This window comes from Ahaetulla prasina, chromosome 1 (genome assembly GCF_028640845.1).
Source record: "Ahaetulla prasina isolate Xishuangbanna chromosome 1, ASM2864084v1, whole genome shotgun sequence".
Lineage (NCBI taxonomy): Eukaryota > Metazoa > Chordata > Lepidosauria > Squamata > Colubridae > Ahaetulla > Ahaetulla prasina.
Genome location: NC_080539.1, coordinates 85,054,286 through 85,081,241, shown reverse-complemented (window position 1 = coordinate 85,081,241; position 26,956 = coordinate 85,054,286). Strand labels below are relative to the sequence as shown.

Here is a 26,956-nt window from a genome sequence, read left to right as displayed (position 1 = left end):
AAGATGATCACATGACCCTGGGACACTGCAACCATCATAAATACATGCCAGTTGCTAAGTGTCCAAATTTTGATCACATGGGGATGCAGCAATGATTGTATGAAAAAAGGTCGTAACTCACTTTTTTCAGTGCCTCTGTAATCTTGAATGGTCACTAAATGAATGGTTGTAAGCCAAGGACTACCTATCTAGTGTCCCTTTCTCTGTTTGGTTTACTGATAGGGCTGACAGCACAAAAGTTTGAAGACTCATAAATTCTGAATTACTACCTTTGCTTTCTCAGAAATTGTCAATTATCTTACATGACTTTTTTCCTAAACTACAAAAAAATATAGTTTTAGTGGTGTTTATCCCTGTCTCAGTGGGACTCTGACTTTATGACAATTTGACAGGCCAATAAGAGAACACAAATTTTGTAGAAATTTTTAAAAATGTTGTATATCTTGTAAAATATTTGGAAGGTAATACACCCTCCAAATATTTCCTTCAAAAGCCTCCTCATTTCCAGCTAACTCTTTACTGTGATGTGCAAGTAAGAAATGGTGAGATTTATAGCCTAATGCATCTGGAAGGATCAGGTAAGGAAAAATCTGGCTTAAGGAAGTAAGTAGAAAAGAAACAACTCCATCTTTTTTAAAAAGAAAAAAAAAAAGAAAAGGCTATTTAAATTTAATAGTTATCAATATTTTACAGGTATAATACAAAATTCGTTCAGTCTAAATATAAAAATAACACTATCCTAAAGAGAGAGAAGTTTGGAACCCATTATCCCTTACTTCAAAAAGGGAAAAAATGGTGTTCGTTCATAGCTCAAAATACTGGCCCATTAATACATTTATTTTTTCCCCCTTTACAATGTACATTTGCAATGTACATTTTTAATACAATTTCTTTCAGAAATGTCTTCTTGTAAAGCCTGGAAAAGCAGAAGTTTACTCGAATCACCAAAGGAGAGGATATGCGCCGTGCATCCTTGCGTCGAGGCTGATGGTTTTCTCATTCCAAATCAAGTGACTTAATATGGAAGAAAAGTAGGTTTCATCCCATCCAGATGGAGACTCTTCACCCAGATCTCAAAAGAATAATTAGTTCATGCTTTGTACTTTTCATCCCCTTGCTTTAAAGCTTTGTGATAATGAGCATAATCGCGATAGAGTTCCTTGAAAACTTCTCTCACACCTGCTGGTAGAGAGACATTTAAGAATTTGATGTCCCGTTCCTTGCAGAGATCTATGATATGATAGATCCCTTCTGTTAGATGTTTCTTTACAGCTGGATGCAAAGTCACCTAGAGGGAATATAAATGAGTTTATTAAAGCTTGTTACCAGTGATTAATGACACGCATACACTCTCATTAGGGGAGGCACTGAAGAGAAACATCCATTCATTATTCCACTTGCATTAAGACAAAGATTGTGGAGATATAAAGACTCCAACCTTAAGGTAATAAGAGCAGAGGGAAAGATCTGTGGTGTCTTTACCAAACTGTAACCTATTTTAATTGTCGGGTTTTTTTAATGTATTTTTATTCCTCTGTGGGTACAATGAACAACTTCATTATTTAAAAGCCAAAAATACAGAACAAACATAAATATCCCTATAGGAATGCCTGGATGCCAGAGATGGGATTCAGCAGGTTCTGACCAGTTCTGGAGAACCGGTAGCGGAAATTTTGAGTAGTTCAGAGAACCAGTAATTACCATCTCTGATTGGCCCCGCCCCCATCTATTCTCTGCCCCCCCCCCGAGTCTCAACTGATTGGGAGGAAATGGGGATTTTGCAGTAACCTTCCCCTGGAGTGGGGTGGGAATGGAGATTTTACAGTATCTTTCCCCTGCCATGCCCACCAAGCCATGCCACGCCCACAGAACGGTACTAAAATTTTTTGAATCCCATCACTGCTGGATGCCTTATCTTTTGAGAAGATTGCCACATTCGGATATGAAAGCACCTTTTCTTCCAATTCTATCAGTTTATATCATGAGAGAAGGACAGAAATGTCCACATCAAAAGTACAAACAGTAAAAAAAAAATATAATAGAAGAGATAAAGCAAAACAGTAAAACGTCTACAAACATATACAGGTAGCTGTAACTCTTCTTACAACAGTTCATTTAGTGACCACTCGAATTTACAATGGCATTTGTAAATTTGTAAACACTTATGACAGTTGCAGCCTGCTCATGGCCTCATGACCGAAATTCTGACGTTGGCAACTGACTCATATTTATGACGGTTTCAGTGTGCCGAGGTCATTTGTGACCTTCAGACAAGCAAAGTTAATGGAGAAGTCGAATTTGTTTAACAAACTTTCCTACGCAGGCATGGGTTAATGTTATTTGTATTATTGGATGAAACACTGAATAACGTGCAATAAATAATAGCACTGCTATGGTCTTCCAAAGGCATAGTTTTGTAGCATTCAAGATTGCTTTATAAAGATTTGCAGACTATTGAGCAATGATGCATCCAAGTATACACTCAGTCCAGGAACTGATCACTTCCAGAACCAACCTAATATTTTTTTTTTCTGCATAAAAATCGTTCCTGGCCTTTTCTATTCCTCTTGGTTTTTCTTTTTTTAAATAAATGTAACTTTGAAAGCAATCATTAATTGCTATGTTTCTCATACAGGAAAGCCAAAAGCCCTAGTCAGCCTACTCAAATCATCAAAGGATTTACCAAGCAATCTTTCAATATTAAAACCAATTTTTAAATATATACATAGATACGTACATACATACTTACATATACACACATACCAGAGGTGAAATCCAGCAGGTTCTGACAGGTTCTGGAGAACCAGTAGCGGAAATTTTGAGCAGTTCGGAGAACCGGTAGCAGAAATTTTGAGTAGTTTGGAGATCCAGAAAATACCACCTTTGGCTGGCCCCACAGTGGGGGGTAGGAATGGAGAGTTTGCAATATCCTTCCCCCAGGAGTGGAGAGGGAATGGGGATTTTACAGCATCCTTCCCCGGAGTGGGGTGGGAATGGAGATTTTGCAGTATCCTTCCCCTGCCATGCCCACAAAGCCATGCCCACAGAACCGGTAGTAAAAAAATTTGGATTTCAACACTGACACATACATATACACATACACACACACACACACACTTCCTTTCCAAATAAACCACTGCAGAAATAACTGAAATGATACACCTAGAAAAAAGTAGTTTTCAATAAACTTCACTGTCACCCTTTAAAGTCTAGAAAATATGTACCAATAGCAATAGCGCTTAGACTTATATTCCACTTCATAGTACTTTACAGCCCTCTCTAAGTATTTTACAGAGTCAGCAAATTATCTCCCCACAATCTGGGTCCTCATTTTACCGACCTCGGAAGGATGGAAGGCTGAGTCAACCTTGAGCCAGTGAGAATCGAACTGCCAAACTGCCGGCATCTGGCAATTTGTGATATAATCAACTAGTTAGGTCTTCATCAAGATAGAAAATGTGCCTGCTGGTTGATTTTCTTTAATTCCACCTCGGCTTCTATTTCTAGAGTTGGGGGAATCCTGAATGTTTAGGGAGGAAGAAGAGGAGGAATCTGCAATGTGTCATTTATGAACAAAATCTCTTTATCCATTCCCAGATGTCTACCTTGAATTCAAGCTATTCAGCTGGGTCCTCATTTGTCTACCGAAGGACTCCTTCTAGATCAAGGGTTGGCAACCTTAAACACTCAAAGAGCTACAAAGGTCCTGACCGGAACCCCCACATTCAATTCTGGAGCTGACCGGAAGTCCAGTTCCCCCACCATAGAGACTCCTCCTAGTGTGGCGTCCTTTTTCCTCTGCCAACCAGAAGTCCAGTTCCCCCACCACAGAGTCCTTTTTCCTCTACCTGTCCTAACCGAAAGCCCTACCAGTTGTGGAGCCAATCAGCGACAGGGAGCCGCAGCAGAGGGATGAAAGAGCCACAGGTGGCTCCAAAGCCGCAGTTTGCTGACCCCTGTTCTAGACAGTTATATTGGATCCATTACATGTTTTTTAATTCATTTTGGATTCGGCAAAAATATTCCCCAAATTACGTTTGCACTCATGGTTAGCAATTATCTGGGAAAGAATCCTACTAAGTACTAAATCTAAGTCTACAAAATTCAATCAGGCTTTTTTTTTTTGGAAACAACCTTTCCGGCACTAGTATTGCTCACCCCATTTTACCTTTATCTGCTCAATTGAGAAGTTCATTAAGTATTTCCTTGTAATCCAAAATTTTCTCATGCGGTCCAAAAATTTCTGACGGTAACATCACCAAAGCTAAAGACAACCCTGGGAATCAAACCTGCTCTACGTGGCTCCTGGCTGTTCCTTTTGAATTTCGGGACTACAGGCACCATCTGAGTAAAATGCCAGCTCTTGCAACATTTTCCTGCTGTGGCTGCCTCAAGAGGCAATCTTGCTATTTTTACCACCAAAAATATTCCCTGCCTCCATGTGCCCTAACCCCAGATTAGTCTCATGCTGCCAGACATGTCAGACTAACTTCCTAGGAACAGAAATTAAAGAAAGGGCTTTCATGAGCATTAAAGCATTTTTTCCCTTCTCTTCTTCAGGCGAGTAATAAAATGTTTTTCTGATGAATTGAATTTCTAATTACTATGACAGCACAACGGGGGGAAAGAAGAACGTCAGTTTATCATCCAAGGTAGCTGTGAACCCATTCATACTGTGAAAATGGTCCATTTTTCTCACAATTTTTAACAAAGTGGTGTCATCCATGTTCACATAAAACCAGCTTTAAAACCTGCTGGGTAAGGATTCTGCTTTTAAAGAGTCTTCAAGGGCAGCCCATGTAGAGAGCATTGCAATAATCCAGCCTAGGCGTAACCAGGCGTGGTGACCGTGCATAAGGCATCCCGATCAAGGAAGGGGCGCAACTGGCGAACCAGGCGAACCTGGTAAAGGCCCTCCTGGCGGCGGCCGCCAGGTGTTCATCAAAGACAGCCGTCCGTCCAGGAGGACACCCAAGTTGCGAACCGCCTCCTTTGGGGCCACTAACTGCGCCCCAACAGTCAGCTGCGGATGCAGCTGACTGTACCGGGATGCCGGCATCCACAGCCACTCCGTCTTGGAGGATTGAGCTTGAGTCTGTTTCTCCCCATCCAGACCCGTACAGCTTCCAGGCACCGGGACAGCACTTGACCGCCGTTGGGGTGGTCCGGGGTGGAAAAGTACAGCTGAGTATCATCAGCGTACAGATGATAACTCACCCGAAACCACTGATGACCTCACCCAGCGGCTTCATATAGATGTTGAACAGGGTGGGCGAGAGAATCGACCCTGAGGCACCCCACAAGTGAGGCGCCTCGGGGCGACCTCTGCCCCCTGTCAACACCGTCTGCGACCGGTCAGAGAGATAGGAGGAGAACCACCGATAAGCGGTGCCCCCACTCCCAATCCCTCCAACGGCGCAGCAGGATACCATGGTCGATGGTATCGAAAGCCGCTGAGAGATCTAATAGGACCAAGGCAGAGGAGCAACCCCTGTCCCTGGCCCTCCAGAGGTCATCCACCAACGCGACCAAAGCCGTCTCCGTGCTATAACCGGGTCGGAAGCCGGACTGGAATAGGTCCAGATAGACAGTTTCCTCCAGGTGCCGGGGGAGCTGCCATGCAACCACTCTCTACAACCTTCGCCACAAAGCGAAGGTTGGAGACTGGACGATAATTACTCAAAATAGCTGGGTCCAGGGAAGGCTTCTTGAGGAGAGGTCTCACCACCGCCTCCTTCAAGGCGGCGGGGAAAACCCCTTCCATCAAAGAAGCATTTATAATCCCCTGGAGCCAGCCTCGTGTCACTTCCTGAGCAGCCAGCACTAACCAGGAAGGGCACGGGTCCAGTAAACATGTAGTTGCATGTAACCTCCCCAGCAACCTGTCCATGTCCTCGGGAGCCACAGAATCAAACTCATCCCAAATAACCTCAACAAGATGCCTCTGTCGTCCCGGCTGGATCATCGCAATCTTGGTCCAAACTATCCCGAAGCTGAACGATTTTATCGTATAGATAACCGTTAAACTCCTCAGCTCGTCCCTGAGGTCATCCCGTCCCTCTTGATGGAGGAGGCGGGTCACCAAACAGGGCGGCCGGGCGGTTATCTGCCGATGCAATGAGGGTGGAAACGTAGAGACGCTTTGCCTCCCTCATTGCCACTAGGTAGGTCCTAGTAAAGGACCTCACTAGTGTCGATCAGCCTCGGGCAGCTAGACCTCCAAACACTCTCCAGGCGTCTTCTCCGGCGTTTCATCTCTCTCAGCTCCTCGGAAAACCAGGAGCCAATTGAGATCTCGCCGGGTCAGAGGCCGCAAAGGCGACACGGTCCAAAGCCCCAGCCGCGGCCCGTTCCCAGGCTGCAACCAGTTCTTCAGTCGTGCCGTGGGTAAGATCCTCAGGAAGCGGCCCAAGCTCCGTCAGGAACCTCTCCGGGTCCATCAGGCGCCTGGGACGGAACCAACGCATTGGCTCCGTCTCCCTGCGGTGGTGGCGGTCTGAAAGTCTAGGCGAAGAAGAAAATGATCTGACCATGACACGGTTCTTTCACTAAATCTCCTAAATCCAGATCATTTACCCACTGACCAGAGATAAAAATCAAGTCTAGCGCGCCTCCCCCAATGTGTGTAGGGCCATCAGTTACTTGAATCAGGTCCAAGGCCGTCATGGAGGCCTGGAACTCCTGAACCACTGTCGACGACAAGCCGGCAGATGGCAGGTTGAAATCCCCCAAGACCAGTAGTCTGGGGATCTCCACCGCCACGCCAGCAAGCACCTCTAGCAGTTCAGGTAGGGCTGTAGTCACGCAGCAAGGAGCCAGGTACGTGATCAACAGCCCCATCTGATTCCGGTGGCCCCACTTCACAAGGAGGGATTCACAGCCAGCAATCTGAGGAACAGTGGACTCCCTCGGCTCCAGACTTTCTTTAATCACAACCGCCACCCCCCCACCCCTACCTTGGGTCCTCGGCTGATGGAATGCACGGAAACCCGGAGGGCACAGTTCGACCAGGGGTACACCCCCTTCTGTGCCCAACCAGGTCTCCATAATGCCCATAAGGTCCGCGGACTCCCTCTGAATAAGATCACAAATCAGGGGAGCCTTGTTAACCACGGACCGGGCATTGCAAAGCATCAGCCTAAGACCCAAGCTCTGACCCAGCATCCTTCCCCGGAGTGGGGTGGGAATGGAGATTTTGCAGTATCCTTCCCCTGCCATGCCCACAAAGCCATGCCCACAGAACCAGTAGTAAAAAAATTTGGATTTCAACACTGACACATACATATACACATACACTCTCTCTCTCTCTCTCTCTCTCTCACACACACACACACACACAAAATTCCTTTCCAAATAAACCACTGCAGAAATAACTGAAATGATACACCTAGAAAAAAGTAGTTTTCAATAAACTTCACTGTCACCCTTTAAAGTCTAGAAAATATGTACCAATAGCAATAGCGCTTAGACTTATATTCCACTTCATAGTACTTTACAGCCCTCTCTAAGTATTTTACAGAGTCAGCATATTATCTCCCCACAATCTGGGTCCTCATTTTACCGACCTCGGAAGGATGGAAGGCTGAGTCAACCTTGAGCCAGTGAGAATCGAACTGCCAAACTGCCGGCATCTGGCAATTTGTGATATAATCAACTAGTTAGGTCTTCATCAAGATAGAAAATGTGCCTGCTGGTTGATTTTCTTTAATTCCACCTCGGCTTCTATTTCTAGAGTTGGGGGAATCCTGAATGTTTAGGGAGGAAGAAGAGGAGGAATCTGCAATGTGTCATTTATGAACAAAATCTCTTTATCCATTCCCAGATGTCTACCTTGAATTCAAGCTATTCAGCTGGGTCCTCATTTGTCTACCGAAGGACTTCTTCTAGATCAAGGGTTGGCAACCTTAAACACTCAAAGAGCTACAAAGGTCCTGACCGGAACCCCCACATTCAATTCTGGAGCTGACCGGAAGTCCAGTTCCCCCACCATAGAGACTCCTCCTAGTGTGGCGTCCTTTTTCCTCTGCCAACTAGAAGTCCAGTTCCCCCACCATAGAGACTCCTTCTAGTGTGGCGTCCTTTTTCCTCTGCCAACCAGAAGTCCAGTTCCCCCACCATAGAGACTCCTCCTAGTGTGGCGTCCTTTTTCCTCTGCCAACCAGAAGTCCAGTTCCCCCACCATAGAGACTCCTTCTAGTGTGGCGTCCTTTTTCCTCTGCCAACCAGAAGTCCAGTTCCCCCACCACAGAGTCCTTTTTCCTCTACCTGTCCTAACCGAAAGCCCTACCAGTTGTGGAGCCAACCAGCGACAGGGAGCCGCAGCAGAGGGATGAAAGAGCCACAGGTGGCTCCAAAGCCACAGTTTGCTGACCCCTGTTCTAGACAGTTATATTGGATCCATTACATGTTTTTTAATTCATTTTGGATTCGGAAAAAATATTCCCCAAATTACGTTTGCACTCATGGTTAGCAATTATCTGGGAAAGAATCCTACTAAGTACTAAATCTAACTCTACAAAATTCAATCAGGCTTTTTTTTTTGGAAACAACCTTTCCGGCACTAGTATTGCTCACCCCATTTTATCTTTATCTGCTCAATTGAGAAGTTCATTAAGTATTTCCTTGTAATCCAAAATTTTCTCATGCGGTCCAAAAATTTCTAACGGTAACATCACCAAAGCTAAAGACAACCCTGGGAATCAAACCTGCTCTACGTGGCTCCTGGCTGTTCCTTTTGAATTTCGGGACTACAGGCACCATCTGAGTAAAATGCCAGCTCTTGCAACATTTTCCGGCTGTGGCTGCCTCAAGAGGCAATCTTGCTATTTTTACCACCAAAAATATTCCCTGCCTCCATGTGCCCTAACCCCAGATTAGTCTCATGCTGCCAGACATGTCAGACTAACTTCCTAGGAACAGAAATTAAAGAAAGGGCTTTCATGAGCATTAAAGCATTTTTTCCCTCCTCTACTTCAGGCGAGTAATAAAATGTTTTTCTGATGAATTGAATTTCTAATTATTATGACAGCACAACGGGGGGAAAGAAGAATGTCAGTTTATCATCCAAGGTAGCTGTGAACCCATTCATACTGTGAAAATGGTCCATTTCTCTCACAATTTTTAACAAAGTGGTGTCATCCATGTTCACATAAAACCAGCTTTAAAACCTGCTGGGTAAGGATTCTGCTTTTAAAGAGTCTTCAAACTATTTGCAGGAAAGCTCAAATGGGCTTACCTAGTTTTTTTTTGTTTTTGTTTTTAAAGTAAACTAAAATTCTGCATGAACTACATGTTTTACTACTGATGTCTAATTAATAAGATAGGTAAGGTAATAAAATGCATTTGATTTATCTAGATTGGTCTGAATGCACTAGTTTGCCTGCTTTATATAAACATTACAATAATAAAAGGGAAGTAGAAGTGATGCTGAGAAACTAGAAAAAGGGAAAGGGGCTGTGAAAAGGGCCCCACTGGACAGGCATTGAAGCACACTGCCGCCAGCCCTGATATAACACACACACACAAACACACAAAAAGAGGTTGGACTGGATCCCTCTCTCTCTCTCTCTCTCTCTCTCTCTCTGCAGTGGCAGCGCTTCAGCACATGGTTGGCGGGGTGCTTCTCCCTAGGCCACTTTCCCTCTTTCTTCTCCCTGCTTCTCCTCCTCCTTCAGAAAAAGCTGTGCCTTTTGTCTGTCCATTACAGCACAGTGCCCAGGATTTACTTTGACAGAGGCAGGGCTTGGGGGATGGTCAATCCCCATTTGTGGTGCAGCGAAGGCAGAAGGCAATCCCCCCCCCACCAGACCAGACCAGACCAGACCATCCTGGCAGGGGTAGGGTGGGAAACTGAACGGCGCCAAAAGCAGCTGAAGGCACACCGGCTGTAGCTGCCCCACCCCGTGCCACCTCATCTAATCCCAATGGGATGAGCCTCCTGCTCCCTGCCCCACCCACAGGAGACCCCTGGATTCCCTTCCCAACCCCGCCTGGCCCCCACAGGCACCACCCAAGCAAGCAACGTTAAGCTGGCCATGACCCTGGGCCACACCCAGTCGGCCACGATTACCCCGGGCTACACCCCTCCGCTCGGAGGACAACCACAGTACTGATCCGGTCCTCAATGAAATAAAGTTTGACACCCTTGCACTAGGACAAGCCCACCCTACTCATGCCAGCAGAGGGGACCTACTGCAGATCCCATTGGTCAAAGATCTTCATCTAGCGGGATCCAGAAATAGAACCTTCTCTATCATAGCATCTGCACTTTGGAACATCGTACCTTCCAACATGAACTCTGCCTCCACCCTACTATCCTCCAAGCCTGAAGACCTGGTGTCAGGGCTCTGACCGATGCCCTAATAAAATCAGGAGCCTCAAGCCATTTAGCAAGAAAAATCCAGTTGTTTGTAAGGAGCACCATGTTGGCACGAACCAAGTGAAGCCAGCTCTGACTTCACCCAGTTCGTGCCTTGCCTCTGACACTGTTTCCCCCTCCCCCCATGGTGTGTCACTAGTCACATTCCCCAACGAAGCAATTTTGTGGGTCGTATACGAGTCACTCCCTCCAGCCATTGCAGGTCTCCGTAGAGTTGGCCTTGACTTCAGCTGGCTAGGATGCATTTTGTTTTGACTGAGGTGTGAATTCTTCGGTGCATCTGCGAGGTGTGATTTTCCATCCCCCTGCCTATGGCAACTCAGGAGCAGGTCAGGAAACTTCACCAGTTGACACCTGGCTCTGCTGGTTGTTGACCTGGGGACCCAATGGGGAAGTACCCGCACTGGAGGTGGCTACTATATATAATATAATAATAATATAACAACAGAGTTGGAAGGGACCTTGGAGGCCTTCTAATCCAACCCCCTGCCCAGGCAGGAAACCCTACACCATCTCAGTCAGATGGTTATCCAACATTTTCTTAAAAATTTCCAGTGTTGGAGCATTCACAACTTCTGCAGGCAAGTCGTTCCACTTATTAATTGTTCTAACTGTCAGGAAATTTCTCCTTAGTTCTACTAGAACTAAGATTATAGAATCTTAGTTCTAGTAGATTAAGATTATAGATTATAGAAGAACTAAGATTATAGAAGAACTAAGATCTACTAGATTATTAGTAAACCCCACCTACCCCCTGCTTCCCCACCCATCTATTTTTTTATTGCTGCATTATACAATATGAGGACAATTTAATTTTGAGGACAATTTAATTTTGTCATAAGCCATCTAGGCAAATAAATTCAAGGAACAAATAAATAATTTTCCTCAGGGTATGAGTATTAAAAGTTTGCCCTTGGTCAATGTGACATTATACTGAATCCCCTTCTCCAATGTGGTTTTCCAATAGAGACATCATGTAACACTGGGCAATTGCAAAGTGAGAAAATATGGGAATGAATCAGAGTGCATGACAAAAGGAAACCTGACCTGAAGCACATTCTCACAGGCCAAAGTAATGCTTGGCCTAAGTTAGGTCAACTGAACCATTTTCCAAAATGTCAGCTAAAGAAAAAAGCCTGAACAATACAGTACGAAGTATGTTAAAAACCAGAGTCACTGGCAGTGATTAATATCTCATTGAAATAAGTGCTTGCTACTCATTAAAAAGAATGACTGAGAATTTTGATTACCATAGAAGGACAGAGGGCCAATCAAGAGGGACTCAGTGAGCAAATGAGACATATTTCGTTTCTCACCAGGTGAGAAGGATAAGGAGATTATTGCTTAACAGAAAAATAAGTAGGATGGAGCAATCAAAAGTTTTGCAAAAACAGAACTTCCGTTCTCAAAATAATGCAGATTTTAGAATTAAAAAGGTGTCCAAGACAAATATCCATTGCTTAATTAAATGTTGCATAAATATCTGCATTCTGACTCTAGGTGCACTTTATGAAAAACAAATCCTACTGGTTTTAGTAAACCTGATCTCCAAGCAGTGGGGATGAGCATATTTAAGCTTCTCTCCTCTAGTCTAAGTACCTTGGAAGTACCATAGACTCAGGTATCCTAATCATTTTTAAAACTGATTCAAAAGTGTCTTTCAATATTCTAAAATACAACTTCTCTAAATCTAATACACTCTAGATACATTGGATTACAGACACCAATATAACAAGCCAGTATCGTGGCTCCCAAAAGACTTACCAGTTGTGGATGATGGAAGCTACAGTCCAACACTGCTAGAAGGCTCGGATTTGGACAAGCTGTCTTACGACATGAGACTCAAAAAAGAAACATATCACTATTTTTTCTCCGTGCATCATTTTCAAGGTATTTCTCATTTCTTAAAACTAAGAACTCTTTGTCTTTTGATTGAATAGTGGGGTCATTACCTTTTGCAACTCTATCACATATTGGGCCACAATGAAGGCTGACATCACAGTGAAGTCTTCTGTTTTTGCAGCAATATAACTATACATCCGCTCCACCAGCTGAGCACATTTCAATATAGCTTCAAGTTCATCCACAGACCCTTGGAAAACAAAATGTATTGAGATTTAATATTGCATTACATGGGGGAGGGGGATGAGAGCTAGTGTTGTGACCCAGGTTCCTGGACCCGGACTCCTGGACTCGGATGATTCAGAAAGTGAGGGAGAAGACCTGGCAAGCCCTGCTTCTCTTGAGCCCTCTCCCTCCCTGGCACCCACTCAAAGGGAGGAGGAGGGGCCGGCAAGGCCTGATTTTCTCGAGCCTTCTTCTGATTTGGCAACGCCCCAAGAACAGTTTTGGAGTGATGCAAGACTGCGCAGACGTGACCGGCGCGCGCAGCAGAAGCAGCGTTGGAATAAAGCCAAGGAATGATGGTCATGCAGTGACATCTGCAGAGACTATAAATAGGAGGCGGGACTTCCTGGTTTTTTGTCTTGGACAAAGCAATGAATTTGCGCGGGCAAACTGTATCAATGGAGGGAAGAATATATTCGTGAGTAATTCTGGCCTTATCTATAATTTCCTCGTTATCTCCAGAAACTTGGCAGGCCCGTGGGTAGACGTGGCCAGGACATTTATCTATGTAAATAAATTAGAAAAGAAGGCCTTTGACTGACTCTTTGATGGGAGTATTGGGGGAGGGAAACAGAACAGCTAGTTTGGTTTCACCCATCCCTCAGCAAATCATAAGAGCAAATACAGATAGTCCCTCAATTTACAAGAGTTTGTTTTAGTGACTGTTCAAAGTTATGACACTGAAAAAAGTCACTTATGACCATTTTTCAAACTTACGACCATTGCAGCATCCCCTTGACCATGTGATCAAAATTCAGATGCTTGGCAACTGACTCGTATTTATGACGGTAGCAGCGTCCCAGGCTCATGTGATCACTGGGGGAGCCAAATTCACTTAACAACCATATGACTAACTTAATTGCAGTGATTCACTTAACAACTGTGACAAGAAAGGTCATAAAATGGGGCAAAATGCACTTATGTCTCAATTGTAGTCGTAAGTTGAGGACTACCTGTATACTGATAGTCATATGAAAGCTTTCTGCAAGCAGCTCTTCATAGTTCTGGGTCAGTTATAGGCTGGGTCAGTTATAGGCTGCAGTAACACTTAATAATTTCCCTGGCATATTAATATGAGAAGGAAGACTGTATCCTTTTTAGGGTGGTATATGTATATAATTAGATACATTGTAGTATATATATTTTTCTTGTTGCTGAATTTATCCTCTCACATTCGTACCTCCTGAAATGATACTAGTAAGACTCAACTCCGAAACTCAGTGGATGTAATAGGGGAAATATTTTAATTGCACCTAGACTTCTATAAACCTTACACAGCGAGATTAAAACACAAGTACTCATAGGAAATATTCAGAAAAAATTAATCACTTTTACTGTTATGTATATGCTTATTCTGTTCGGGGCAAATGGACTTGTGTGATGCAATAATTGGCAAATAGTGACTACATCTTTCAACTTTTCCTAATGTGTACCACTGAAGGAAAGCACTGCATGGTGTGGATAAGTGTTGACCCAATTCTATCGATATTCATTCAATATATTGGATGGGCTTTATTTCTAACATGGGTATTAAGATCACAGCTTTAGGTTCGAGTCATATACATGCTTAATAACTAATCAGAATTCAAATATATATATATAATATAATATATATAATATATATAACAATAGAGTTGGAAGGGACCTTGGAGGCCTTCTAGTCCAACCCCTTGCCCAGGCAGGAAACCCTACACCATCTCAGTCAGATGGTTATCCAACATTTTTTTAAAAAAATCCAGTGTTGGAGCATTCACAACTTCTGCAGGCAAGTCGTTCCACTTATTAATTGTTCTAACTGTCAGGAAATTTCTCCTTAGTTCTAAGTTGCTTCTTTCCTTGATCAGTTTCCACCCATTGCTTCTTGTTCTACCCTCAGGTGCTTTGGAGAACAGCCCGACTCCCTCTTCTTTGTGGCAGCCCCTGAGATATTGGAACACTGCTATCATGTCTCCCCTAGTCCTTCTTTTTATTAAACTAGACATACCCAGTTCCTGCAACCGTTCTTCATATGTTTTAACCTCCAGTGCACTAATTATCCTTGTTGCTCTTCTCTGTACTCTTTCTAGAGTCTCAACATCTTTTTTACATCGTGGCGACCAAAACTGGATGCAATATTCCAAGTGTGGTCTTACCAAGGCATTATAAAGTGAAACTGATTAATTCAATTCAAACCCAATAAGGCCTATGCACACACCAACTCAAATTCGGCTAGGTAGAGTCTTCCAGACGTGGAAAATCATTTTACAGTCAGGAAAGGACATGAGTGCAGAACGAGATGAAAATGGAATATAAGACAATAGATGTCAAACCTTTGTCTCCTTTTTGTCTCCCTTCATGCATCACAGAAACAACCAATCGATGAAAACTGTTCAGAAAAGACGGAGCTGCTTTCAGCATCACCTGCATAATAAGTACATTGATGTTATTTATTTTATTTTATTTATTTAATCATATTTATATACCGCCCTATCTCCCAAGGGAGATGCAGAGATTCAAAAATCCATACTCAGAGTAAATAAGAGAGATTGAAGGCAGGGTTCAAAGCTACGTCTGGCTTTTGAAGTCTGGCTTTTGAGAATGCAGAAGGAATGGTCTTCTATGTAACAATAATCCATAATCATCTATCGTGTTTCTCCAAAAACACAACCCACTCCAACAATAACCCCAACTCTAATTTTTTTGGGGTGGGCCTAATATTACCCCTACCCCGAAAATAAGCCCAGGGGGATGGGCGTGGCCAGCATGAGTGGCAGCGCACGTGAAGGGGAGCAACGGTCCGGTTGCAGCTGCAGCCTGCTGGCCCCTTGGGGCAGTGCAAATACAGCTTTTACCCTTCTCTTTTTGGGCACAGCACTTCTGCTTGTTGGGCCGCTTCTCCAAGCCAGCAGCTCCGTGGCCAGCTGCTTTGCTTTTTCCCTCTTTTTGGGAGGCTTGCAGAAGGGTTTTTGGCGAACGGGAGGAAAATGGGAGGGGGATTTTCCTCCCTGTCATCCATTCCTCAAGCTCAGCACAGACTGAGGGAAGGATGACAGGCAGGAAAATTCCCCTCCCCATTTTCCTCCCATTCGCCAAAAAGCCTCCATTCCGAACGCTGAATGTTCGGAATGGAGGTGATGGTGCGTCCATGGCGCATCCAGCTCACCGTGTCTGGGCTGCTGCACCTCAAAAAAAATAAGACCGCCTCGAAAATAAGCCCACGTGCTTATTTTCAAGTCTAAAAGAAAATAAGACTCGGTCTTATTTTCTGAGAAACATGGTATCATCTATTCCGAACATCAGGACAGGGTCCTACCAACATGCAGCCACAATGGCAGCATCCACATACAGGAGAAAAACACAGAAAGACTGAAGAAATTCCAAGACACTTTAAACAAAATATTAAAAGGGAGATAATCCAGAATATTCTAAAGAATGAAGAAGCAGTGATGAGGAACTGGGAAGCCGAGGAGATAGGTACAAGATGGAGGCAGAAATAGAATGGACTTTATTGGTAGAAAAGGACATGTAGAACTATTAAAAGGATATGCAAAGAACCTTCTCTTGTTGGGCTATGTCATCTTCTGGCTAACGTTGCAAATTATTTTAACACATCTAAAAGATGGAAACAAGAGATTCTGACAGAAATGGATGAAAAGCATACCATATATTTAGATAGCTCTGACTCATTTTAACTAATTCCTTAATAAAAAATCAAATTTCAAAACAGATGCAGTTTTTAAAGCAATTGTATTTTGGAATGAAGGGAAATGCCTTGAGAACTAGGTGATCATGGTTACAGCATCTTCTCTCCCCACCCCCACCCCCCGATCCAGGGTTGCTTTTGGATCTTTTGAAAAGTGCCAAGAACCTGGGCATGTGGAAAGCAGGGAAGAGCAGGTTTAAAAGAGAAAGTGGCTCTCTTCAGAGTAAAAACAGCCTTCGTCTTAATGCCCACCCAATACTTTCCATTAAACTGATTCCACCCACCCCCAAGCCCCAACTTTATCCATCCTAAAAGCCACCAACTTTCATTTTCATTTATTTTTCTAAACTTGAGGTCACCTTAACAGATGAACAATAGCAGAAAAAGCCTAACGTACTTTTTGGAGTATAAGACTCGCTTTCCCCCCCCTAAAAGAGAATGAAAATGTTGGTGCGTCTTATCCATCGAATACAGCAATTTTTGGCCTCCCGAAACCCTGCCCCACATGTCCCATTTTCACCAAAAACAGTGCTCCTGGGATACTCCACTGCTCCTGGGGGCTGGGCAGGGTAAAAACAGGATGTGTGGGGAGTTTGGGAGGGAAAAAATGGGCCCGTTTTTGCAAAAACGGGCCCATTTTTTCCCTCCCAAACCTCCAATGTGTCCTGTTTTGCCTCCCAGCCTCCAGGAGCACTCTGCAGGCCTCCCAAACCCTCTGCGCACCCCATTTTTGCGAAGGTTTGGGAGGCCTGCAGAGTGCTCCTGGGGGCCGGGGAGGGCAAAAAACGGACATGCGGAGGCCAAAAATTATTGTTTTTTCTTGTTTTCCTCTTCAAAATCTTGGTGTGTCTTATACTCCGGTGCATCTTATAGTCCAAAAAATACGGTAGTTTTATCCCTCAGACATTAGGTTGTGTTTCATGTTTTTCAAGGATGCTCCTTACCTTAGGATGACACTGCAATATGGAAAAGAGCACTTCATGGATTCCCAGAAAGACGCCGTTATACACCCTCTGATCAAGAGGGACAGTCAAAAGAATATTAAAAACAAGAGCAACATGATGTGGGTTGGAGAGAATCCCTTCTCCGCATCTAAGAAGAAGAGCCGCTGCTTCCAGGATAGGCACAGCAAGAAGAGGGAGCAGGACTGGATCTTGAGAAGCCTCTTTGATTTGCATCTACATCAGGAGGAAATAAACACAAACAGTAGGACACACACTGCATGTGCTGAGGCGTATTTCTCCAGCCTCACAATTCCCACTTCAATTCACACGGCCGCTAAGCCATTTCCAGGGTGGTTTTCCACAAAGGCAGTAATGCCAATAAATTTGTAAATATCCACAATCTTTTCTTGCCGCTGAAAATTTGCTATACAGGTAGTCCTCAACTTATGTTTGCAATTGAGCCCAACATTTCTGTTGCTAAGCAAGACATTTTGTTAAGTGAGTTTTGCCCCATTTTACGACATTTCTTGTCACAGTCGTTCAGTGAATCACCGCAGTTGATAAGTTAGTAACCCGGTTATTAAGCGACTCCAGGCTTCCCCATTGACTTTGCTTGTGAGAAGGTCGCAAAAGGAAGACTATGAGTTCTAGTCTCACTTTAGCCATGAAAGACAGCTGGGTGACTTTGGGCCAGTCACACTCTCTCAGCCCAAATCCACCTCACAGGTGTTGTGCAAAAAAATAACAAAAATAGCAGGAAAGATGTGCGTGGGATATGTTCGGTGCCTTGAGTTATTTGTAAAAATAATAAAGGCAGGATACAAATAAATAAATATCACAAAGTGCTGTCTGCTTGCCATTAACCTGCATATTTTGAACCAGAGGTTCAAAACTGACAGTGGTCAACAACATGTAATAAAGCACAGGATATCATTCCACTGCTAAGGAAGCCAGGAAGTCTGGCCATACAGAAAGCTGCAAAGAGTAGGAATAATACTCAATGTGTTCTTAGAGCAACTAGACTCAGAAAGCATGGAACACTGAGATAGGATTGATATGAGCTATGTAGTTTTTGATCTTCAGACCAAGACTACAATATGAAAAGTCTATGCTTTTTTTCAATGTCTGTGTCTTGGGCGAGGGGGGGGGTATCAATAGCATAAACATAAACAGCAACCTAAATTCAGTAGCATATATCTAATCCAGCAGCAGAGGTACTTACAGCTAAAGCAGTCATTATCTGCGGAGTAGAAAACCAGAAAACTTTCTCTTTTTCTCCACTTAGAGGACAGTTGAGTAGCACTTTCAGTAAGGTAACAGCTGATACTACTATCTGTACAAAACATACCAAGAAAATAAGAATAATAAGCATGGTCACATAAAAAAAGCAAGCAAAATGCAATATAGAAAATATCAGGTTAACAAAGGTTTTATAAAAGTAAATGAAATTTAAGTATACAAAATACAGGTAGAAATGAGTTCCTTAAAACATCTGTTTACTGATTATATTTTTTAAAGAATTTTTCTGAAGCTTGCCAATGCACAGACAATTGGATATGTAAGCACATTACTTAAGCATTAAATCAACAGATTAAGACTGCAGCATTAAAATACGTTTTTTCTGAATGGTGCAATTTATTTTTGCTCGTGCATAATAGTTAGCTTACACAAAAATTCCTAAAAAATAACCCTCATGTAACTCAGGAGATACCTATAAGATTTAGGGGCAGAGTATACATTTTGTACTCAGAAAGTTTCTAGGTTTAATCCCAACTCCTTCATGTAGGGGGCACAATGGCTCAGCGGTTAAAGACGCTGAGTTTGTCAGCTGGAACTGGCAGCCTGGGTTCAACATCCGAGTGCCTAGCAACGAGGTGAGCTCCCATTCCTGAACCAGCTCCTGCTTGCCTAGCAGTTTGAAAGCACACAAATGTGAGTAGATAAATAGGTACTACTTCAGTGGGAAGGTAACAGCATCTTTGGCATAAAGCCATGTTGGCCACATGAGCACAGAAATTGTCTTCCCACAATGCTGACTCCCTCGGCCAAGAAACAGAGCGGAGGACCACACCTTAGAGTCAGACATGACTAGATAGGTAAACCTTTCACTTTTAGCAATAGCAATAGCACTTAAGACTTATATACTGCTTTACAGCCCTCTCTAAGTGGTTTATAGAGTCAGCATATTGCCCCCAACAATTTGGGTCCTCATTTTACTGATCTCAGAAGGATGGAAGGCTGAGTCAACCTTGAGCCTGGTGAGATTTGAACTGCCAAATTGCAGGCAGCCGGCAGTTAGCAAAAGTAGCCTGCAGTACTGCACTCTAACCATTGTGCCACCGCGGCTCATTTTTCCTTCTTCATGTAAAAAATACAATACAGAAAACCTGTTCAGCAATAAAGTAATTCAAAAGCATGAAACTAGATGAAGGCAAATACTAAGCATCGTGGATTCAAATACATTTTTAACAAAAAAACAAAAACAAAACATAGTTCCTACTTCAGGATTTTGTTTCCAAAGATTGCAAACATTCAGTCCCTCAATCAGCAGCCTCAACATGGTAGAAAAGTCATCAATGGTACCATTCTCCACCAGCTGGGCAATCAATTCAGTCAAGGGAACATCTAGATCTTGAATCAACTGGCCTTTGGCTTCAGGAGCTGCAATATTCAAGAGACCCCTGAAGTCTCTAAAAGAAAAGGATCATTCTGCAGATACTGTTGAACTAAATATGCTAAATATTCTTTATCATAGGCCGTGATGGTAGAACTGCCAAAAAGCTGCAAAACTGTTCATTTAGATCAGGGGTCTCCAACCTTGGTTCCTTTAAGACTTGTGGACTTCAACTCCCAGAGTCCCTCAGCCAGCAAAGCTGGTTGAGGAACTCTGGGAGTTGAAGTCCACAAGTCTTAAAGGGACCAAGGTTGGAGACCCCTGATTTAGATAGCTCTTGGTTACCTCCAGCTTCTAAAACAGGCAGGCTGCTACCATTCTCAGGTAACTTCTGTATTCCACACAACTCTCTGCTTCTATCCCAGCCAGTATGGCCTGTTTTGGGCTGGTGGGGGAGGGAACAAGAGGCAATATTCTTCATGCCCAGCGAAGTGATCTAACTAAATAACATCTCCAGCCCAGTAAGCTATCAGACAGCAGTGGAGAAGCCAATGAAATCCTACTACAGACATCCAACTGGCAGCGATCAACTATATTTTCAAAGAAATTAAAATCTAAAATATATGATTTTAAGTAGGCAATTCTTTTTGGTGGCTTCGGTTCTTGTTTCAAAATAAAATTAAAAATCTCCAGCGCCTCACTTTATGGCTCCTAGAGTCCACCCTAAAACAGATGGAGATCAACATTTTGGAACCATTTTTTATTTTTTTTTGTCCTAAAGAGAGGGGATTAGGATGCCTTTAAGGCGCCAAAGAATATCCCCTAAAAATTCTAGGAACCGCAAGAAAACTAGGCGGATTGTCTCAAGCTCATCAAAAATACCCCCAAAAACTCACAATCCTTCAGTACACTATGTTAACTTCATATCACCGAATGAGTTCCCGGCAAGCCAGGAAGTACATATAAGGTAAAAAGGATATAATCAAGATTCTGAGCTCTAGAACTTTGTTAAGAGTCACTAGTTTCCCTTCTTCGCTAACAATCTATTGGACTTTTAGAGTCATCTCATAGCCATGATAGAAAAAGCATTTTTAGAGAGGCCATTAATCTGCCATTGGTGGCCATCCAGTAATAATTCTGACCTATCACCTCTTTCATGATCTCTATTATTCCTATGTGCTGATTTTTGATACTTGCTCAACACTGGCTTACCTGGAACTGTTTCTAATCTACCTTCTCCTTTCAATATTTAGGAGAGAAGTGAGGAAATAAGAATTGCACTTCCTTACCTGCGAGTAATTTTCTGACCGAATTAAATACGGCAATTGAAGTTACTTGTGGGGGATACAGTTCTGGCATGGAACAGAAAGCAGTCAAAAACTGCAAAGCAGAGTGAAGGAACTGGAGGTTACCGTCTGCCAACTCAAGTTCTCTCAATATTTGAACACAAAAGCTTTGATATAATTCCCTGTGAAAAAGCTGCCTGTTTTTGCTGGGTTTCATTGGATCTTGTAGTTCATTCTCACCAGCTGCAGGAAGCATAGATTGGAAACAAAATGAATCTGCTTTTAGAAGAGTAGTAATATGCGGTATAAAAGCCAAAGGTAATGGCTGGCCTTTTGTCTTGTTTCTAAGGCAGAACTTGATAGTCGCTCCTGTTCGCAACATGGCCTGTTTAAGAAAAATAGGTAGCATTCCTGAAATCTGTAGTTTTCCATTGGGTTGTTGTTGCAGGTACGTGGCCAAAACATGACACAATGAAATTAATGCCACTAGAAGAACCCGGTCAACTGCAGGGCTCCAATGCTCAGGCTGTCCAGAACTTGTATCGCATGGTTGGCAACTTGTTATGAAAGACAGGAACTTTTCCAAGTTCACTTTCACACTCTGCCTCCTTTCTAGCACTACCTGAAGATAGTGTTCCAAAAAGAGTTGGAGCTCATGAAGAAATTCATCCCAAGCATCAATATTCAAGACCTTGCCAAAGGTCTTACAGACTGCAAACATAGAGTTGAGGAAAGCTTCGAGAACATCACTAGCATGCAAAACCTTGAAGGACGAGTTTGCATGTCTTCCAGCCTGTAAGCACGCTAGAAGGTGGCAGCAGGTTGCCAAAAACTTTAAAGACAAGGCTTTGTGGCAAGAAATGCTTGCTCTGGTATTAACAGCCAAAGAAATCAACAGAAGAAAACATCGTGTGAAATCCAAAGGAAAGAAGCCGTCTACATTCAATGCTGAAATGACCTCCAGTATATTCAAGAGCTCTTTGATAGGTTCTTCCTCCAAGGTAGCGTAAGAACTATCTTTCACTAACTGCAGTATATTAAGAGCAACTTTCTCCATAGTTGCCCAGGAACCCGAAAAGTCATTGCTGGACTTTACGCTGGCCGCATGACCTGAAGGGATAGCTTCACACCACGGAGTATCTCCTGCACACAGCAATTGAAGAGGCTGATTGGCAGTATCTGGAAATGTAGATGAGAGAACGTTAGCACAGCGCTGAATTATTTGGCTTAGGAAAAAACAGTGCAGCATCTGCAGTTCTGGGAGAAGGGAACTGTGCAATAAATCCTTAGACAGCTTCTCCATCGTGAATAAAAAATCGTCCTCATCAGCAAACGTTGACTGGGTTTGCTTAACCAATAGTGTTCTCAGCAGCACCTCTGCAATATACTCTGTATCATTCTCAGAAAGATAAGGAAACAGGACAGGGAGATTTGAGAGTACCAGGTGCCAATGTGCCACTGGATAAGTAAGGGCGGTTATACTACTTGCACTGCCATCCCAGGGTTCCGATTCGTCTTTGTTCATGGAAGCTCTTCCAGACTGAAGAATGAAAGCTCCAGCACTTTGCAAAGCCTGATGTGATGCCTCTGTCCAACAGGTGGTGTGCATTAGCTTCTTCTTCATTTTTTGAAGCACCAGCCATTCGGTACAGTAGCTGCTCATTGGGGAGGAACATTTTACCAGCTTATTTATCTTCTCCCAACATTCTGCATCTAAACCAGGAAATAGGGTTGAGAAGTCCCAGTTTCCTTCAGAATCATCATCAAGCAACGGGGCTAAGGGAGAGCTATACTGCTTGCAATTTAAGGCAAAAAGAGTATCACTTTCTACGCAGACGCAAGCCAGAAGAAGAGCTGAGTTACTGACCTTCTCCATCCAAAGCTGAAGTTCTGTTTCTTCTGACTCAGAACTTTTCAGCAGGTCAAACAGAACTTGGATGACATTCTTCTGCACTGTCTCCAGCAGGTTTTGAGCGCGATGCACAACAGACAATGGAGTGGAATCATCTAAACTCTTCATGTGGAAGAGAACCGAATACAGCAATGTGCTTATGGACAGAAGCTTTGAGGCCACGTCGGCATCCCCCTTGACGTGAGGAATGACGAAAGTCTGACATTTCTCCACCGTGAGAGCCACAATATCCAGCACTTGATTGGATGGCAGATCCAAAAGACACTCACATAGCTTGGCCCTGATCCTGGCTGGCAACAGTGGCAGTCTTGATTCCTCTGCAGCAGGACGTAAAATGACTGATAAAACTTCTTGGAAGAGATTTGGGAACTGGCGCAATTTGGCGTAAGTGGAGAAGACGGTGCTAACAAGACTTGTCTGAGCCTTCTTTGTTCGTGGCTCAGAGACCTCCGCATCAATCCAAGCCAAGGCCACTAAGTCATCCAAATCGGGATCCACAATCAAATGATTTAAGGAAATCAAGGCCTTGAGACATCTAAACCAGGCAGGTATGGTGGCCTGCGAATGATTCATCAGCAACTGGGCTAACTGACGGTAAAAATTAAACTGGACTGTCTTGTGCCGAATCCGATCAGCGGCCACGTTATAAATATTATTGCTCAGCACCAAATTGAGAAGCTGCTCCACCGCAAGCAGCTCCGAGCTCCATTCTGATGCTGGAAGCTGGTTGTCCCAAAGCTTCCCTCGCAGGCAAGAAATCCGCAAGCAATCGTAAAGTTTGGTAAGCATGTGAAAGCAGACCAAACGGTCTTCGGGCTTATTGTAAGTCTCTAAAAAAAGCTTGAAGAGCAAAGGCACTGAATGAGCTACCACTTTTCCATGAATAGCTTGTTCGCAAAAGGTGGCTTCTCTTAAAGAAGCCTGGATTGTATTGGCTGGGAGAAGTAGATTTTTCAAGCCTTTTATTTTTGTGGCAACGGATTCCTTCTCTGGGAACAGCTCTTCTCTGTAGGATGACAAGAGCTCCTGTTGGAAAATGCCAGCCTTGAGCAAACTCTCTACGTGATTTCGGACTTCCTTGCTGAGATGTGGATGAATGCGATCGTCATCTGCATCAGTCCATACTTTCATTGTTAGCAAGTATCTAAGCAATAAGCATGGCTGTAACAATTTTTGGGTCACTTGACCAAATACACGATTTACATTGCTTTGCTGCCGCTGAATTAGAAGGTACTGCCTGAGGCTGAGTTGAAGGACTTCAAACAACTGGAGGGACACAGCATCTTCTGATGATAACTGCCAACAGGTTAGCCAGGACAACTTACTCACAAGATGTACCAGCAGTTCAAATTTTGCAGTATAAACTATTGAAAGAGGAGGTTTGGAAAGGATGCCGCTACAACAGCTTAGCACTGCCTTGACATTCTTCAGTGTTTTTTGATTGTAAGCAAGAGAAAGATTTTCGTTTATGACCTAAAGATGAGACAAGGGAAAAAACAGAAGTTATGTTCAAGAATCTGTATCAAAATTAAACTCAGCGTCTTCTTGTATATTTATTATTACCTGCTAAATCACGTGATATAAACAATTTTCTTTCTCTCTTTTTACATTTTACTACCTATGGTAAACGATCTGTTCTGGCTCTTTATAATGACAGTAATTATGGAAATTCAGCTTCATCCTGAGGATCCAAAAGCAGACAGACAAAACCTCCTTTACAAATGGATTCTAGATAAGGAAGGTTCTGTAAAGGTGAAAATCAAATCAGGCAATCACTTAGTTAAAAAAAAAATCATACTAGCACTATCTGGTTTTAAAGCAATGATTGTCTTAGTGGACTGTCACTCCAAAGAAGCATTTCTTATTGTCAAGCCCCACATAGTTGGCATTGGCATCTAAGAAGAAAGAACCACACCAGAATTCAGAGAGGCATATTTAATACAACTCAGAGGTAAAAAAATATAGATGACCCTGAGGGCACAAATAAACCTCTAAGTCAGGGGTCTCCAACCTTAGCAACTTTAAGACTTATGGACACCAACTTGAAATCCACAAGTCTTAAAGTTTTAAAGTCTTAAAGTCTTAAAGTTGACCAGGTTGAAGACCTCAGCTCTAAGTGGCCTCAACAACTCTCAGAAAGAGTGAAAACAACCAGATGACTGCAAGGAATATAAATCCTTCCATTCTCCACCATTCATTCAAAATTGAAGAAGTTTCTTGAATGAGAAGCAAAATGACTTCAAGCAAAAACAAAGAAAGTCCAGTTGCCTTTTGAAAAACCATCTTCAGGACAACCATGACCTGTACTGACTGAGAATCTCCATAGACATTCAGGTAAAAATATAATCTTGAAATCTGAAAAGTCCCTAGGCAGTCTTTGGAGAATTTCCTTTCTTTACCTCCCAACCCATAGCAAGATTGTGCTGCCTGGTTTCACATCAACTGAATCCTCTATCTGCTTCTCATCGCCTCTCATTTTTTCTCACCAAAAAACAAAAACATCTATCCTCGGAAGACAAAAATGTTATGCTCTGTTAAAACTTCACAACAATTAATGGGATTTTGTTCTTGAATAACATATAAGATAATCAAGTGTAACAATCAATATTCTTTGTTTAGGAAGACATGGGATCTAGTATGAACATTTTAAAGCATAATGTATTGTTCTAAATTTTCATTCACAATTTTATCTCATGAAGATACATAATAATTCTTTTTTTTAAAAAAACCCACCGCTATCCATATCTACAATGCACAATAGTGATACTAAGTTAAAATGTCCAGCTATTGGCTAGTTTGCCAATCTGCACTTCTCTATGAACATACTGGTATCATATTCCTGCCAGTACCAATATGTTTCTATGTGCTAAACATACATACCCTCTTATAGATGTTTATAAATGACTGCTGGATCATAATATTATTGCCCAAGTTGGCATCTTCCAGATGCATTGTAAGAGCAAAGAAAGAATTCCCTTGCTGGAATTCTTTGAGTTGCAAACTAGGAAAAGCTGTTCATAAAGAAATACAGCTTTGAGGGGTATCAGATTATTATGGAAGAGTTGCAGAAAAATTTGCAGCAGGTGTTGTGATGTAAAGAGAAAAGGTTCAGCAGATAGTCAGCAAGATCTCAAAGCAATCCAGGCACTATTTCCAGAGGAAGCTGGATCTATAACATACCTGTGGTATAAACATACCTGTGTAATTGTAAAGCGCAGAGTGACTGTTTTTCCATCTTTGAAGAGATTCTGCAGCTTTTTGCTATGAATGATGCTGTCCAGGTAAATCCAAAGCTTCTCAATTATCTCATCTGGCAATTCAAGTTTCTTATTGTAGCAGGAAACCAAGCTGTGACTTACCCAGTCAAGTAAGACCTGTATCCCCCAAAATACCCATACGTATTAACAATGATTATTTTAGATAGGATAGGGACAGTTGGAACACAAAGCAGTTAATGTGGCAAATAATGTGATTCCTAAAAATAAGCAGTTCTGTTTCACTAATGTGGGACGTGGAAGGGCAGCTCAATACTTGTGTATAAGCGGCAGGCTTCCAGTATTGTGATTAAAGAGGTGACAATATCAAAATATAGATTCATTCTACTTCCTTACTAATAACCCCCTCACCAACTTGCACATCTGTTATATAGCTTGCAACTAAAGCTGCCTTTACCTGTAGGACTATATCTGGGAAAACATGTTCTTTTTCTTTTCTTTTCCTCACAATCAAAGAGACATCTCCCAATTTCCAAACCCCCCATAAAGGATTATTTAAACATAAAATTTGGATTCTATGTGTATTGGGTGTCCATGGGTAGATGATATGTCCCTTCCAAAAATATACTAAGGCTACATTTTCATAGGCAAGGAAGCATTAGAAACTTCAGTGGGATGGCAGAATACATTTAATTTTACATGACAAAGAGAAACATAAATGAGACCTACTAGCATATAACAGTGTAAGTGACATCCACTCTTACACTCTAAACATTTTGCAAAAAAGTAGATTTTATA

At 42.7% G+C, this 26,956-nt stretch overlaps 1 protein-coding gene across 2 annotated transcripts in view; it reads right to left on the bottom strand.

The window, feature by feature from the left end:
* Nucleotides 1–643: 643 nt before the first annotated feature.
* Nucleotides 644–26,956, bottom strand: part of URB2 (URB2 ribosome biogenesis homolog) — a 29,954-nt gene continuing 3,641 nt past the window's right edge. The window contains exons 3-10 of one of the 2 annotated variants that reach the window (XM_058166760.1): nt 26,141–26,317; nt 21,035–24,416; nt 19,632–19,792; nt 18,354–18,464; nt 17,132–17,365; nt 14,815–14,905; nt 12,331–12,470; nt 644–1,288 (exon numbers count right to left, since the gene is read on the bottom strand). In XM_058166760.1, the coding sequence (XP_058022743.1) occupies nt 1,091–1,288; nt 12,331–12,470; nt 14,815–14,905; nt 17,132–17,365; nt 18,354–18,464; nt 19,632–19,792; nt 21,035–24,416; nt 26,141–26,317 (4,494 nt within the window). In that variant the 3' untranslated portion in view covers nt 644–1,090. Of the gene's footprint in view, nt 1,289–12,330; nt 12,471–14,814; nt 14,906–17,131; nt 17,366–18,353; nt 18,465–19,631; nt 19,822–21,034; nt 24,417–26,140; nt 26,318–26,956 lie in introns of those variants that run through there. The other variant, XM_058166770.1, reaches the window with a different exon arrangement.